The 17,959-nt window shown below is 38.3% G+C and overlaps 1 protein-coding gene across 4 annotated transcripts in view; it reads right to left on the bottom strand.

The window, feature by feature from the left end:
• GOLGA4 (golgin A4) overlaps nt 1-17,959 on the bottom strand; it is a 90,129-nt gene that overhangs the window by 51,962 nt on the left and 20,208 nt on the right. For all 4 annotated transcript variants that reach the window (XM_024565859.3, XM_045199989.3, XM_024565857.3 and 1 more), the window contains 7 exons: nt 15,728-16,042; nt 12,394-12,441; nt 9,973-10,029; nt 3,050-3,148; nt 2,582-2,711; nt 1,479-1,666; nt 1,103-1,186 (listed from right to left, as the gene is read on the bottom strand). In XM_024565859.3, the coding sequence (XP_024421627.2) occupies nt 1,103-1,186; nt 1,479-1,666; nt 2,582-2,711; nt 3,050-3,148; nt 9,973-10,029; nt 12,394-12,441; nt 15,728-16,042 (921 nt within the window). The remainder of the gene's footprint in view (nt 1-1,102; nt 1,187-1,478; nt 1,667-2,581; nt 2,712-3,049; nt 3,149-9,972; nt 10,030-12,393; nt 12,442-15,727; nt 16,043-17,959) is intronic.

Below are 17,959 nucleotides of genomic sequence, written 5' to 3'. Positions count from 1 at the left end.
TAATAAAAACTGAGGTGGTTCAACTTGTCCTTGAAAAATAAGAATTTGTGACATGTATTTTATGGTCTTAAGAAAATTACTACCTCACTTCCAGGGTTTGTAAACCCCTGCTTTAGGGTATGAGTCTCACAGATGGCTAATATTAAATGGACATATAAAAACTGGGTAAGTGGGGTGTTATTACATAAAATTGCAAAAAAAATCTTCAGCCTTCAGTTTCTGCAAAAACCAAATCACAACAAAAAAAAGGGAGTTGGAAACATACAAATGAAGATTAACCATGAGATATTAACTGTTGAAGCTGAATGATGGGTTCAAGGAATTCATGTCATTAAATCTTTCTACTTTTGTAAATGTCTTCAGTTTTGCATAATAAAAAAGTTTTAAAGTGGGACTTCATGGAATATGTAGAGTAGAATCTAGGAAAATGATATTATGGAGTGAGAAGATTGCCAATACATTTCAATAGAACTGCTCTGACATGTTCTGAACTCCATGGCTACTTAAAACACTGGGGCTACAAAGCAGGGCAGTGAAGAAAATGGATGACAGTGTGCACGACAGGAGCGGCTTTCAAACAAGGACCCAAGAACCTGCAGCTGAAGAGTTAGGTCAAGAGTTAGGCCCGTGAGCTTCCCAGTTATCGTTGCTACCATAGCTACAGCTGCGGCTCCCACTGTAAAGCACCAATCTCATCCTGTTTATGCTAATTCCAGTATCACTTCTTTACTTTATAGGCAATTTGTCTGAAATATTATTCTGCTTCCATTACATTTGAAAGACAATACACATATCATTCACATTTAGCAATGCCTTAATTATAAATAACTTTTCTCTGAAACATGTACTATAAACAGATTTCCTTTATAATATTCTAATCTATAAATTAAAATAATGACTAGGACCCAGAAATCATAGAGAATCAGCTTCACATGATACAAAACTAATGCTAACAGTTATATAAATCTAGAAATTAAAAAGAACTTTCATGGAAGCAGCTGCAATAATTTTGGAAAGCAGAACTCTGAATGCTTCTGATTGCTTCCAAAAGTGAATTTTAGGGCACCCTGACAAATTTTAGTATCATAAGTATTTTCTTTACCTTATCTTGTTCAAGCTGTTCAATTAAATTCTTTGCATCACGTAACTGAGTGATAAGTTTAGTCTTCTCAGCCATATGAAGGTCCTAAAAATTTAAAAAATTTTAAAAATTCATTTCCATTTCTAATAAAGCTTCTCCTCATATGGGAACTCTAAACATTTTATCTAATTCAGATGCTTCTCATAGCCTAGAAAGGAAGGACTCAGGGCATCTCAGAAGTATGGTAAATGCTATGAAGCCGAGGACACTTGGAAGCCCTCACCCATGCTGTCTGTGGAGGACGGGAGAAGGCTTCGCAGAGGAGGTGCCGGCCACACTGGGACCTGCGGATCTAGTTTTATGGGGCTACATTAAACAAAACGCATTGCTCTTTTACCTTCATCTTTTCTAACTCTTGAAGTCTTTCATCTAGTTGTTCCTGCAGTGCTTCTTTTTCACTGGTTAATAGCGTACACTGTTCCTTATGGGACTGAATTGTTTCCTTACAACGCTGCAGTAGGTTCTCTTGACGCTTTACTCTCTGCTGAAGTATTTCCAGTGTTTTAGCAGAAGATCCATCTCCAACTATTAACAATAAAGCAGCATAAGCAGGGGCAGTCAGTAAGGAATATAAGGACTCCCTGGGGACAGTTAGTTCTGTGAGTACACAGCAATGTGTTCTCATCCCAACACTGCTGTGCTCTGAGCCAGATCAACAAGAGTGTCTTAGATCCCATCCCCAAAGGATTAATAAAGTATTCCTTCCAACGTATTCCAATCTCCTCCAGAAAAAGAGTTCTGGTAGGTACACCTTTCTCCATCTCCTTACAGTGATGAGTGAGGTTTTCGCACCTTGAGAATTTCAGGGCCCCCTGTGGGTTGGTTACTCAGACAGCTACTCAGCACCTCACTGTGCCTCTGGCTAGACCAAAAGTTTATCATAAATCTCTTGGAAAGAGCTGGTAAATAAAAAGTGCAATTTCACTGAATATGTACCTCAAAGCCTCAAAGAGTACGGAGGACTAGAAATGGATTTTAAAGAAAGATTTAATTAACTATTCTTTTCCAGTTAGATAGCAAATAATAGGGCAAACATGGACATCTTTGAATGCAAAAATATGTAAGTAATGCTACTTAAAAACTTATAAACAATCACACACTGCATATTAACTAATCTAAAGTAGAACTAACCTGTTTATATGAAATCTACTATTGCTATCAAAACACAGTGTAAGGTAATAAACTGATTTCAATTACAATGAAAAGTATGAAGCTACTACTCAGACTTTCAAGTCTTAAAACAATTACTTAGTTACTGTCTCCTGAATAACAACCACCACAAAGATCCAAAACACAAAAACTCTTGCATCTTTCTGGAAACGTTAGGATCAAGAACACTTTACTTCTGTCTCTCAGTCCATATCTACTAGCTCCTACCCTAGAATCTCCCAGCATCCTCCTCTAATTCTTACACTAATCTTTTGACAAGATGAAGCTTACCTACTGCCTCTGTGTCACTCTCTGAGTTCTCTTTATGGGTGCCTTCAGTCTGTGGTTCTATCTGAGGGAGTGGTTTTGGTAAATCAACATTCATGGGGCCATTTCGTAAACGCTGTTTCAGCAGAGAAACCTAAAAAAATGTGCTTCATCAGAAAGAATGATTCAAACAAAAATATGGCAGTAGTACTTTCTTTCAAACAGAAAAGAGTAAATTATATCCTTTTTGCTAAACTGAGAGAAAAAACAAAAGTTTACTCCCAATGCAGTTGATTTTTATATGTTATTTTTAATATCACAATATTAGCCAAAAGACAATAGATCAACAATTATCCTTAATTGAGGAACAGCAAAGAGTTTTAAAAGTGTGCCATTTTAAAAAACATCTGGAACCTATTACATAACTCATCAAAACCTCTTTATTTTTCTTTATCCAAACACTGCTCTTTATCCATGCTCTTAATCTTTTACCTGGGTCTGGAGAACACTGATATGCTGATCTTTTTCCTCTAACAATGCATCAAACTCTTCTTGGAGATGTTTCTTTGCTTGCTGGTCCATTTGGAGCTCCTAAAACATAAAGGATTTTACAAATAGTTTTCAGCATAAAACAAAAAATATAGACCTGAAGTTTTCAAAATTTAAAAACATAATCCAGATTTGCATTCCCTCTTATGATAAAGTATCAGCAACAATAATTTTAAAATAATCAACAATTAAAACATTAGTGTTTACACCAGCAAATAAATTTGATCCTTAAAGAATACGAAGATCTAAGACGTATATTTTGTAACTATAAAGACCGCGGAATTGAGAATAAAAAATTACTTAAGATAAAAATAAAACTTTATTCTACTTTAAGACATTTCACTACTGTGCTACCTTATATTCACTTTATCTAAAATTAAATTATTATATTCCAAACAGAGAGCCAATGGATCCTTCCTCCTTCTAATATGTGAAAGTGTTTAAAAGCCAAAATCAGAAACTCCCTCATCTATAAAATAAAAAGGTTCAACTAGTTCATCACCAGACAGTAAAATTTCAAGTTCCTGAATTACTCAAAATGCTTCTTTCTTCAGGTCGTGAATGCGCCTCCCTAACTGAATCCAATGACCTTGACCGCTGTTCTCCAGCAGTCACCAATAATGACCTCCTCCACGTACCTGCTTCGCACGGCTCCAGGGCTCCTGCCTATACTCCTGTCTCTTATGGTGTCCTCTCTGCCCTTCCCCGATTCCGGGGGCATCCATCCCTCTGGGATCAGTCCTGTGCCCTCAGTGCTTCTCCCTCACACCACTCCACTGGCATGCTAGAGACCAACTTGCAGAACATTTCAGATATCCCATCAAAACACCTCTATTTTTCTGAGATTCCTACTTTTCTTACCTCAAGTCTTCCTGACTTGATCCATCCATCACACATTTGCTAGAAAACTTTCCTCAAAAAACATTTCCAAGGACTTACATGCAACGCCCTCTTCCTACATTGTTTCAAATGTCCTAATTCTGAAAACACCCAAGGAGGCAGTGACTGATCTCTCTTCTCCACCACACCCACGCTTCCCAAGATCTCTAAGCCTATTATTTACCGGTTTTTTGTTTGTTTTTTTTAACTGAAGACTTCTGGCTTGACTTCCCCTCACTGCAGCAGTCTCCTAATGCTGGTCTTCCAGTTAGAACACGTCCAGCATGAAGTTTTTACAGACCAATGGTGAAATATGAAACAGAGGTCAATTAGAGAGCTTCCCTTACATCCAAATCTTTCATTTAAACACCTGAGAATATGTCCTTCTTAATTCTGTGTTATTAATAAAATACTTTCTTTCATGAAATGACAACAGAAGAATCTGGCTCCTTCTTCTTGATGTCCACACTTGAAAAAATAAAAGCAGCCCTATGACAATTCTCCTGTCCTCTATTTCTGGAAGGCCCTGGAGATAATTTTTCAGTCCATGAAACCATAAGTCTGGAAAGAATTGTCGTCCATGACTTCGCACCGGCCAATTCTGAAGTCTGGATACCTCTGCACATTTCCTTAGCAATAATGTGGTCTTTCACTTTCTTTAAAATTCATTTCTTCTAAATAATTTTCTATATTCTACCATACTAGACTCTGTTACACAGCATCCCTAACGGCCCATAAAAATGCCTCAATTTATAGCACAGTTTTCTGGTTTTGAATGTTTTTTTTAAACACTCTTAACAACTCGACTAAATCCTTAAAAAAAAAAAAGTGATGCCTAGTACTGACTCTAAAGTCCAATCTTCTTTTTTTAATTTTTATTTCCTGACTGACTGATTTCAGGGAAAGACAGAAACATTGCTCTGTTGTCCCACTTATCTATGCACTGCATTCATTGGCTGTCTCTTGCATGTGCCCTGACCGGGCACAAACCACAGCCTTGGCCTACCGGGACAATGCCCGAACCAACTGAGCTAGCCAAACCGTGCCCCTAAAGTCCAATCTTAAAATTCAGCTATCTTACTAGGGGGAAAAAATCTGCATGTTAGCCACTTAGAGATGAAAAAATATGTTCGACATTTCCTATCATCTGACAGTTTATATATCAACTTCAATCACCCAAACTATTTTGTTAAAACTGTAAGCCTATGGGAGAAAAGTAACTCTTTCAGAAGCCTAAATAAACTGTAATTCCAGTTTAGGTTTAAATCAATAAAGATTTTTAAAATATTCAACTTAGTTTATTTGCCATTCCTTCAGTTAACTACTTAAACTAACCCCTGTTCAAGTCACAAGAATAAGATACTTAAGTGTAAGGTAATTAAGCTTTTTAACAAAATAAGAAATGACTCTACAATATTACTAAACATGACAATTAATTCAGTAATTCTCCTACTGTTGACCATTTAGATGGTTACCAAATTGTGGCATACCCTGGGATTAACATTTTCATGCATAAGTTTTGCAAGGTCTTTCTGATTACTACCTAAGAGAGAAATTCTGATGAATAGAAGGTATCAAATACCTTTATTTCACTATTGTTTTAAATCTCAGTCCTGTGTTACCCATTATGTTCAGAAGTGACTTCAAACTGCAGAAAAATGAACCCTCTCTCCCTGAAGTCAGCTTTGAGAACAGTGACTACTTATAACAAATTGCATTGCGATGAGCCTCAAGGCTCAAAAAGTACATGCCATACCCAGAGAAAGGACAGAGAAAGGAGGACACATCTAAGACAATGTCTTGATTCATTCCCTGTTTTAACTGACCTTAAAAGGCAATCAGAGAACCCTGTCTACTTCTATGAGCTCATAATCTGCATAGCATAATTACCTTTTTAATATCTGTTTGTGTTATAAGTTTCAAGATCAGGCAAAGAAAGTTACAGGGTATTTGTTGGAAATGTTTCTACTTACCTTTTTACTTCTTTATCTTATTCACTAAAAAATACCTAACCCATGCTAGGTATTGACATATTACTTGCCTATATAGAACGATTGTTTTGTTTGTCTTCCAGAAAATACCAGGAGAGATACATGTTCATGGATTCTAATCAGGCATGTACTCATAACCACAAGGGAAGAAATAAAGTACTAAAAAAAATAATTTCTGAATATCTTAATATAGCAAAATAAAGGTATTAAAACTCGTTTTGGCCTGTCTAAATCAATAAAGTACTAATAAAACTTTGTATAGCTTCTATTCAGAATTTAATCCCAAAGAAACAAAACATTTCATGACTTATATCATTACAAATGTTTAATTTAGTTGTAATCATGATTTCATGGGTTACATTATCTGGCTGAAGGAAATTTTTCTCTTCATGAACAAAATTAAAAGTATCTAAAACTCTCACTTACTTTGTATTCATATATAAATTACTGGGTAAATTTGTCCTTATGTAACTGGAGCCAGGGTTACAGTTCAGAAATATATCTTAGCTACTACAAAAGTAGTTTAGATATGTACCAAGGAAGAATTTACTCTATGTGCTCTAGACTCCTTTCTTGTCCTCCTTTTCTTATTAGCTGTCCCCTGGCCATCTCACTGATTACGTTCACTAGAGGCAGTGTCCTAGGCAGAAGAAAGGCCTCCGAAGACTCCATGTCCTAATCCCCAAAGCCAGAATACCTTATAAAAATGTGCAGGTGTGAATCAATTAAGGGTCTTGAGAAGGAGGGGGGAGGAGGGGCAGGGATTCTCCTGGATTATCTGGGCAGGCCTAATCTGATCACATGGGTCCTTAAATATCAGAGAACCTTTCCTAAGTGAGTTCAGAGAGAAAGGGAGAAATGACTATGCAAGTATGGTCAGGGAGATGCAACAGAGCTGGCTTTGAAGATAGAGGAAGGAGGCCACAGGTCAAAGAATATGAGTGCCTCTAGAAGCTGGAAATGGCAAGGAAACTGATTCTCCCCTGGAGTCTCCAGAAGGAATACAGACCTACTGATACCTTGATTTGAGTCCAGTGAGACTTGTGTCAAACTTCTGATGTAATACACGCATGCTATTTTAAGCCATTAAGTTGTGGTAATTTGTTGTAGTACAATAGCAACAGAAACCTAAAACAGGTAGGCAGATAACAAAAAAAACCCCAAAAACGCTACTCTGGCCAGGCACGTCAGTTGGTTAGAGTGTCGTCCGATATGCCAAGGTTGTGGGTTTGATTCCCAGTCAGGGCACGTACAGGAATCAACCAATGGATGCAGAATGCATAAATGTGTGGAACAAATTGATGTTTCTCTCTCTCTTTCTCTTCCTCTCTCTAAAATCAATTTTGTAAAAAAATTTTTTGAAGTACTGAAACTCAATCTGTGGCTAAGTATTCCCTAAGAAAGGAAGATAAAGTTACTGAGTAAAGTTATGGATTTATACTATACTATATACTTTAGTTCTATATTACTTTATTTCTGCATGTCCCCTCAACCCCTCACCAGCTCCCAAAAAAGGGAGACAGAGCTGCAAATCTGATGGGCAGCAGCCAGATTATTCAAAGAGCCCCATCTTCTTTGAAGAGTCAGCACATCTACTTCTTGCCATAGATCTTGGCAGGGTATGCCTTTCAGCCAAGTCTCTCTACAGTTTTCTAAGTCCCTCAATACCTGGACCTGAGTAGCTAAGCTTAGCTGAAGCCTGCTGCCAAAGCAGACCCTTTCTCTTTTCCCACTGATATACCTTAGAATGCTGGTTCTATAATTTAAATTAGAGGAAAAACAAAGAGGAAGCCTATATTTACTAAGAGCCAGCAATGAGAAACATCGCATGGGTACTTATCCATCTATTAATAAAACAGAAGTTTGTGTCCCACTCAGTATTTCCTTGAGAATAGCTCCTGCAGTCAGGGACCCCTAGTGGAGAAGGACTGAGCAGCAAAAGGAAAAAAAACAGGTGACTCCTCTGTCTCCAGCTGTAATCCTTCCTATTACTACAAACACCCTCAAAACCTGATGCCTAACATCTAATGTACACTCCATGAATTTAAATATTGCTGCTCCTCATTACTACATATAACTACATATAAAATCTAGCCATTTAATTTCTTACAGAAATAGAATATACTCCTACTCTTTAGTTAACACACTTCATTTATTCCCAAAATATAAGAAAACAAGCAAAAAAACAGTAATAAGAGAAAAGATATTAATTTAACAGAAAAACCTTGGCAGGGGAAGGAAGGCACCATACTTCTAATCCTCTAAGTTCTAAAAACACCTTCTTTCTGGCAATGCACAGCGACTGAGAAGGGACAAAACCTGAACTCCTACTCCACTCAAGACTCCACGTCTCTGGTTGACCTGGAAGAGAGTGCTACAGGAGTGCTAGTACTCAGAAAAGTGTGCGTGAGGGTCAGGGGCGTGCAGTGGAGAGGTGGGGGGAAGTGAGAGAATAACACAGGGCATTCTCTTTTTTGGCAAACATTAAATATACCACACAGATTAATAGGGAAAGAAAACATATGTAATGGCTTATGATCTAACAGTATAGATATGAAAAAAGATTTTTTAAATGGTGGAAGAATGGGAATATCATATAAAAATGTATTTAACTAATTTCAGGAATCATAATTGATAGTGGCAGTATTAGTATTGCTATTCCGAGATTGCTGGTATACAATGTTAGGATAAGGCAAATGAGTAATTTTGGATGTACTGATTTATCAGCAGACTCATCAACTGATGAAAAGTAAAGAAAACAAAGGGATACAAGGATGTGTAAGCTTTAAAGAGACTTGAAAGATATACTGAAAATATTTTCAGCCTTGGCTTGGTGGCTCAGATGGTTGGAGCTTTGTCCTACGCACCAAAGCATTGCAGGTTTGGTCCCCGGTCAGGGCACAACATAGGTGGTGGGTTCAATCCCCAGTTGGGGTGCGTATGGAGGCAAAAGATCAATGTTTCTCTCTCTCATTCTCTCTCTCTCGCTCCTTCCTTCCCTTTCTTTCTCTCTAAAATCAATAAACATATGCTCAGGTGAGGATTTTTGAAAAATATTTTTACATGGACAGGACTGTAGTGTCTGGGGGCACATTTAGGTGATAAAGAGACACACAGAAGTACAATAAAAGTCAGGACAGCAGTTACTTTTAGAGAAAGGGAGAAAGTTGTGACTGGGCTGGGCAACAGAGGGGGCTTTTGGGGTGGCTGGCTATATTCTATTCCTTGACTTTGGTGGTGATTACAATAGTGGTCACCATATACATATAAGCTATGTATTTTGGGGCATGATTTTCCATACTGTTTTATGACTTCCCTGTAAAATTTACCCCCCAGAATTATGATGAACTAAATTTTTGTTTTATTTTACCAAAAAGATTGTTGGTTAGGAAAAACAAAAAGAAACCCGAAATACCTAACAGAAGGGACAGTTTAGCCTTGGATGTTGCCCTGACTGTTCACGCAGGCAAATCATATTCTATTGCTAAGTAAGACATTCCTATTTCCTTAACTCCACCAACTCTCTCTATATATATACACATAGTTATATATACATATATACACATATATATATACACTTATATGGATACATATCTCTGAGGAAAACTACACAAATAAAAACTGTAAGACTTGATCTCTGGTCTTTAGGACTGGGCTGGTGAGTTATTACTATAACTACTGAAGTACATATGAAACTACCCCATCATGAACAAAAGTTCTGATAAAAATAAAAGATTTAGTTACTGCTCTAACTGGTGTGGCTCAGGTGGTTGAACATCATCCCATAAAGCAAAAGATTGCCAGTCCAATTCCCAGTCAGGGCACATGCCTATCAGTCCCTGATAGAGAAGCGACTGATAGAATGTTTCTCTCTCACATCGTGTTCCTCTCCCTCTCTTTTTCCCACCCATTCCCCATTCTAAAAATAAATAAATAAATTCTTTTAAAAAGAGAGATTTAATTACTATTCTCAAAGTACTAATTACTACAACTTACCTCTCTTAATTCTGCAACTCTCCGAAGTGCTTTATCCTGGCTCTGACTTAATATACTCTTTAATTAAAATAAAAAATAAAGTTAGGTCAAACAACTGCTTGGCATAGTAATACAAAGCAAGTCAAAAATAATTATTTTTACAATATTACAACTGCTTATCCAAAAATAACATGAGGATGGAGAACAGGACTGACGATGTTAAAGTTCTAGCCAGGTTGAAAGTGTGTTCAAAGTTAAATCGCGATGTTACAGACCTGTTCTGCATCCTGGCTGTGGTAGTGCTTACACAAATCACATGTAAACCAAACAAAAGTCAATTCTACTGTATGTTAATTTAAAAAATTTAAAAAATGTTAAGTTACATCAAATTCCAAATAATTATTTCACTGTATCCTATAAGTGTGGAACAAGTCAAATACCAGCCCGTTTGAAAGAGGTTTTTTTGGTGTGACTTAAAAACAAAAATCTTTTTTTGTATTTAAAAAAAATGTCCAGGAGAAAACTGCAAAGAGAACTACAGATTGCTAAATTAGTAATCATACATAAAAATCAAGAAACCAAAAGAGCAATATTAAAAGATAAAATGATTCTTCCTTTCCTGGGGGGGGGAGGGGAGGCCAGGAAATGGGTGCTTTTCACTAGTTAGGAAGTTAAATCTGAAAAGTTACAGTCTCTGGAAACAAAATAACTCTTTTCTTATACAATATAAATACAGAGAGGTAAAGGAATGGGGTAATCTGAATCTTCACTGGTCTGTGTGGTCTAACAACAAAAAACAGAGATAAAGGTAGGCAAATGGTTTGCTTATGGCCCAAGGGAGTGTGATTGGGTTGTATTTGTGAGGCCTTGTAAGTGAATAAAACACAAACCGAGGCTTTCTTCCCCCTAAAGCCATGAACACAGGCTTTGTTTGGTATAAATGCACAAATTTTAAATGCAGGAAGATGCAATGCTGAGAAGGATGAAAAACTGCAGCGCATTATTTACAAGCCCACGCTCTGCAGTCTAGCTGCCAGGAAGGGGTCCCGGCTCTCCTCCCTACCTCTGACAAGACGTGCAACAATGAACAAGTCGCGTCTCTTCCTCATTTCCTCACAGGAGAGGTTTAAGGACTAAATACACCATAGTGCCTGGCACCCAGTAAGAGCTGAAAAAATGTTAGGTAGTATAAATAGCACTGGTAATAGTGTTGACAGTACTTACAATTTTAAGCTCATTGTCTATATTGAAAGGATATTTATCTATTTAATAAAGAGGTTTCTAGGCATGCAGATATGGGCATATACAAACATACAGAAAAGAACAAAAATCATTTAATTTCATCTCTAACACCCTTTATATTTGGGTCTACACAACCACAATTCTCTATCGCCACTTAGTGGTAGAAATATATACACCTAGAAATAAAAATCCATAGACAATCCATAGAAACACAAACAACATAATACCCTCAGAATTTAGGAGTAAGATGACCTTTTGAGGATTAAACCAGAACCACCCTCCACTTCTATATAATTCATTTTAGAAAATATTTTAAAAAATTAAAAACTCTATTTGTAATAATCTAACTCACACATTACAGATAATTAGAACAACAAATCCACAATAACTAATGTTGCCATTCTGATTATATTCCATGCCAAAGCCATAAAATTTAATGTACTTAATGGAGATTATATTTAAGGTACATGAAATATTTTTAAATAATGTACATGGGGAAATTAATTAACTTTACCAAAACTCATAACTTTTGGTTAGTATCTTTAAATGGCACAAAATGCTAGACTTTTAAATAACACCTACCGTAAAAAATAATGCTATATTTTATAAATAACACAGCACAATGATAGCACCATTTGAAGTAGAGTGGATATTTCCCCTTAGCTCTGACATGTGATACCTAGTGGAAAATTTCTGCCCATGAACTGGATGACATAGTAGGGCCAGGGTGGGTCACCCAGAAGAGCTACAATAGCTTCCTCTCTCCTCACTTAATCAAGAGCCTCCCAAAGGAAACAGAATAGAGGATGCTTGGGTTTGGACCTTGAAACAATGACAAGAAACAGAGATGTCTGCAGATATTTAAAAAACAGAAGGGAAAGCTTTGAAGGCTGTATGTCTCTTTACTACTCAGTCTGTAGACTGAGACACTAGGAAACATGCTTGAAAGAGGCAAACATGCCTTACAGCCACACCACGTAAGCACTGCAGGGATCCAAAACCGAAGGAAGCCCGTCCCTACCAGACAGAATCTCTGGAATCCCTCCCTCTCTCTGTCAGATCACCAGTAACAGTAAAGCAGGTTAAATAGTTTATCACATGGAAAATTATTATAAGTGAGGATAGAACTATCTTACCATAAGATCCTTTCTAATTGTAAAATTATGTATGAATCAGTATCACAGCCAACAAATCACTTACCTGTAACTTTTTCTTCTCTCTCTGAAGAGTCTGATAAGCTGTTACAAGCTGAAATGAAGAAAAAGTCATTAATAACATTTGTCATTCCTAACTAAATGCAATTACTTATTCTGAACTCCACTAAAACATCTTGTTCTGAAAGTCAAAAAAAATATCATAAGAACCCTTTTATATAAGACAAATTCAACCTAATTAGATGCATACACAGCCAAGCTAAACAACATAGGGAATATATTTCTAAAAAATAAAAGGAAAACTCATAAATAAGTTTTATGAGTTATTTATAAAATCCATAAATAACTCATGCTATAAATAAAGACAGCAAATCTCCTTTAGACTTCACCTTAGACACAGGCCTCTTTAAATTTCAGCACCTACTCATAGGTGGGAATTAGAGACAACTCGCCTAAAGGCAGAAGACAGCTCAAAAGGTAATCACAGACCAGCACCATCAACGGCAGCCTCTGGGAGCTTGCTAGAAACAAATTCTTGGGCCCTACCCCAAACTAACTGAGAGGAGGATGACAGCTATTGTGAGGGTACAGGGAGGCTAGAGGGGTGGAGGGATGGAGCAAAATGGAGAAAGGACTCATGGACATGGATAACCGTGCGGTGACTGCTGGGGGAAGGGGAGTATAAAGGGATGAAATGGTAATGAGAAAAAAAATACAATAAAGATTAAAAACAAACAACCAACCCAATTAAGAAATGGGCAAAGGACCTGAACAGAGGACATACAGACAGATGGTCAACAGACATATGAAAAGACACTCCGTGTCACTAATCATCAGAAAAATGCGAACGAAAACCACACTGTGCTATCATCTCACACCTGTCAGAACGGCCATCGGAAAATCAACAAGTGCTGGCGCGGATGCAGAGAAAAGGGAACCCAGTGCACTGCTGGTGGGAATGCAGATGGTGCAGCCACCACCATCTGGGAAAGCAGCATGGAGTTACCTCAAAAAACTAAAAATGGAACTGCCTTATGAAAAAAATAAAGTAAAATAAACCAATTAGTGATTTAAAAGAGAGAATTGGGAGAGGAAGAGCAGGAGGACACGGAAATGTGTGTTTTAACAAGCTCTCCAGGTGGTGTTTTGCTTGACCATGTAACTGATCTCTGAAAGTTCTTCTGGCTGGAGGATCTATGACTGTGGCTGTGCAAGAACTCTTAGGAAAAGAACTCATAACCAACAGATGAAAACTGGTAACTCAGGTCCTAGAGAAATGTTCGACCACTTAACCTACATAGGATACTTAAACATTCTAGCCCAACTTGATGAAAGTATGAATTAACAAATCTTTTAAACCTATATACTGTATAGCATTACTCATCTGAAGGCTGGCACGTAGCTTCAATGAACTATTTAGACCTTACTTTAGGTGCTAGTGGTCTCTGAAGAGACAGGCTGCAGCTTTAGGGGGAAGCACTCCCCTATTCCACGCCTTGCCATTTTCCTCCCAAAGCTGCTCTGTGCCCCCAAATGCCTCTATTGATACCTTGAGTGAAGAGGCAGTTAACAATGAAAGTTGCGTCGAAAACAGAGATTAACAATACAAAAAAAAAAAAAAAAATTCTGCCTAAAGGAACGACCCTCCACTTCATATTACCTTAAGACCAGACAGGTGAGGAAAGGTAAAGGCAAAATCTATGGGCTCTTTTCCCTAATGAGCTGCATAACTACCTGAGGCAGCACAGACTAGCAGAAACAACCAGGCAGACACAGAATCGAATCAGACTCTGTCAACTGCTACCTATACGACCTTAATTAAGCAAGTTACTTAATCTCCATGATGAAGTCTCTAGGAGTCTCTAACCCACAGGTGGCAAACACAAGGCCCGTGGGCTGAATCCGCCCTCCACCTTGTATAATCCAGCCCGGCACCTTGTTTCTACCCGGTGGTAGTGCCCAGCTCTCGTTTAACTGTTAAGGAGTAGTTACATTTATACAGTCCTAAAGTTACATTCAGCCCTTTGAAGGCAACAGCGAGGCTGATGTGGCCCCCGGTGAAAATGAGTTTGACACCCCTGCTCTAACCCCTATTCTACAAAATAGAACTGATATCTACTTCATGGAGATGATGCAAAATTAAATGGCTCCATAAATATCAAATGCATAGTGTCTTACACACTTAAATACTACTTAAACTGTTGCCCCAGCTTCAAACATAAAAGCCATGAATAAATGAATAAAGCCATGAAATAGAGATAAATAAATCTAGACCAACAAAAATCAAGACCTTTATTTACTTTGATAAAATTAAAAAGAAGAAAATTAGAAAGACTTTTTAAAGGGAAAGGCTGCCTGACTCCACAAGTGCCTCATGAGGCACACAGCTTCCACGCCCTGGTTACGTCTCCGGGTTCCAGCCGGCCAACAGATTTTAGCCTGATAATCCCTTCCTCGTTTGTCAGTATTTTATAGTTTTTAAAAGATACTTTATATATTTCATCTAGGGTTCTTTTGTTCTTTTTGGTGCAGGGTAAAACTACCCATATTGTAGCCACAATTGGAAAGAGAAGTTATGGCTAACTTTATGTATACACACACACACACACACACACAAATCTTGAACTTTATTATTCATAATTAAAATGAACTACAATGCTGATTTACAAACTGTTAAGACAATAAACATTTGAGCATTATAAAAAACAAACAAACAAACAAAACATGGGCAACTTGCTCTATAAAGGTTTTCCTTAGGAAGGTGTCAACCACACAGGATGGGGAGGATAACGAATACAACTCAGCCCAAAGGGAAGGCGCTGTGTCCCTGAAGGACAGAAAAGACAGATGGAATGGCACGACTTTTCCTCCTCCTGACCAAAACGAGAGTGTCATCCTCAAGGGGGTTAGGTGTTAGAAGACTCATTTGAGGCAAAGTTTAAATGTAGGTACAATGAGAGCGAACCAACGTATCAGAAAATCAGACCACTTGCAACGTCACTGAGGTTAATGAAAATCCGGTTGGCAGAAAAGGCCACGTTAGAGCCACAGAACTTAGAGGATAAACAAGGGAGAGGATGTGAGGAGGAAGTATGGTAACTCTGCAATGGGTGTCCAAGCAGAAGGGCACAGAATGTGAGAACCAGAAGGCTACAGACAATAATCCCCAAAACTTTACCAAGCATCCTGCCACAAAGTCTCTGGACCACTGCAAGTCATTAACTAGATATTGCCACAGATTACCCAGCATTAGTAACCAGCACATCTAAGGAATCAACAGTGTAGCCAACCATAGAGTAAAAGCCACACAGTAAAACCTCGTATGAATCAGAGCACAAGGGGAAGAAATTTTCCTTCCAACAAAAAAGTTATGCTCCTACCTCGGAATATTTTCCTTTGTAGCTGTGCAACCTTCGTTCCGTTCTTCGCAACCACTGAACCAGCTGGTCTTTGCTGAAGCTGTCTAAATTCCCCAGTGAGTCTTCAGCCTCGCTCTCCATATCGGAGGGCGGGTCAAAGGCGGCAGCAGAAAAGTCTAGGTCAAGTCGATTCAGGGATTCTCTGGAAGACGTTCGTACCAAAGACTCTTTAGAGGAAGATCGGAACAGCGATTCCCTGATGGGACTTCGAAACAAAGACTCCATGGAAGGCACCCGGAGCTGGAGTTTCTGTGCCAAAGTCTGTGTGTCACCTGACTGTAACGGAAACCCAACAGAGCACGTGGGTGAGAATGCACATTTCGACTTCCATTATTCCCTAGCACCAGCAATACTCTATTAAAAGCTCTAGCATATTCAATTAATACTCCTGACCTTTAACATAAATACATTGCTTTCTGAAAAAGAAGAGACACCTGGTTATTTCTGAAAAATTGCTGGACCTGGAATCAGAGTACTGGGGTGTAGGTCCCAGGTCTGTCGCCGAGCAGTGGAATGACCTCCACTAAGTCACTTCCTTTCAGTTTCCACATCTGTAAAAAAGAAGGAAGCCATTCTTTCCCAACTGACCTCACAGGTCACTGAACTGTAAGATCCTTTGAGGCAGTATCACCAGTGTATATACCCAGTGCCTAAAATGGGTATGTAGTGTGAAGCATGAAGCTGTGGCTGTAATCAAGTGGACTTTATCTGGAGTCTTTATAGAAGCACTGACTCCTGATCCCTCTTCTCAACCAAAGAGGGAAGAGGGGGAAGGGGGTGATAATGTATAGGGAGCCCATTTTGTTCCAAAGAGAACGCCAGGCAGAACTGCCTAGTGACAACCAGCTCTGCTCTACTTACCGTTCTGTCTACTGGGATGAGAAATCGGCATTAAAAAATCATGAAGGACAGGTGAAAAGTCCGAGCTAGAGCCCTCTGCACAGACCAGTAAGTCTGATGTTAGAAATATGATACGCAAGAGCTAGTCTCTTAATTAGTTTAAATGATAACACATTAATTTGAATAAAAACAATAATGCAGTATAACAATTAAAAAAACTGTTCCGAGCTCCATTATTCTTTTAAAATTTTTTATTTATTGACTTGAGAGAGAGAGAGAGAGAGAGAGGGAAAGGGAGAGGGATGGGGGAAGATGTGGGGGAAGGGAAGAGAGAGAGAGAGAAAAACTGATTTGTTGCACTTATTTATGTATTCATTGCTTCTTGTATGTGCCCTGAGTGGAGAGCAAACCCGCAACCTTGGCACATGGGGACGACGCTCTAACCAACTGATCTCCCTGGCCAGGGCCACCCAGCTGCAATCATATTCTGTCCAGGTGACAGTAGTCAGTATGTTTTTTTTAATTTTTCAGTTACAGCTGACAGTCAATATTATTTTATATTAGTTTCAGGTGAGCAGTCAATATTTAACAAGTGTTGCCTAGAAACTCCCTCTCATTAGTGCAGCAAGGTCACCTGGGAGATCTCAGTGATGCCAGCAACGAAGTGCTCAGGGGAGAAGGAAGTCCTGTGCAGGCCCAGATTACAGGAATCAAAAAGATTCGCTTTAGTATACAATTTGAAAGTAAACCAGAAATACTTTACTCATGAGTTTGAGTTTAATAATGGTACTCAGAAAGGTGAGAGGGAGAGAGGGTAACTCGCCCCACCCCCCTCACAGGCACCGAGATTTATCTCGGGTTGTTTGTAACGGTAAAAACCAGAAACAACCCAAATGTTCACCACTAGAGCATGCTTTCTGGGAGGTTTAAGAAATACTATAAAATTGAAAAAATAAGTCACTGTGAACTCATTTTGATTTAAAGTAATTACACATAATTTTAATTTATATGTATGTTTACACAAACACCCCTAGAACCAGGTCAGAGTGAGTGGTTCTGAAGGTAAGACTTCAGGTGCTTTTTATTTTCATATTTTCCTGTACTGTCGGGTGTTTTTCCCATAAGGTGTAAGTTTTATCTTTATGTTGGGAAGATGGAGATGGTCTTAAGGTAGAGGAGGGATCATCAAGCTCAAAAACTTTAAGGACACTTTAGTAATGTCCCATTACCAGCTACTTCTGACCCAAACACAAAGTGCTTTCCAATTCATACGATCTTCTTGTAAATTGCCCTATGACAAACACATGGAGCAAGTTCGAACGACACTAGCAATAGTTGTTACTTAAGGGTCAG

This window comes from Desmodus rotundus, chromosome 8 (genome assembly GCF_022682495.2).
Source record: "Desmodus rotundus isolate HL8 chromosome 8, HLdesRot8A.1, whole genome shotgun sequence".
NCBI lineage: Eukaryota > Metazoa > Chordata > Mammalia > Chiroptera > Phyllostomidae > Desmodus > Desmodus rotundus.
The sequence above is the reverse complement of the archived record's forward strand: the minus strand, read 5'-3'. Positions and strand labels throughout refer to the sequence as shown.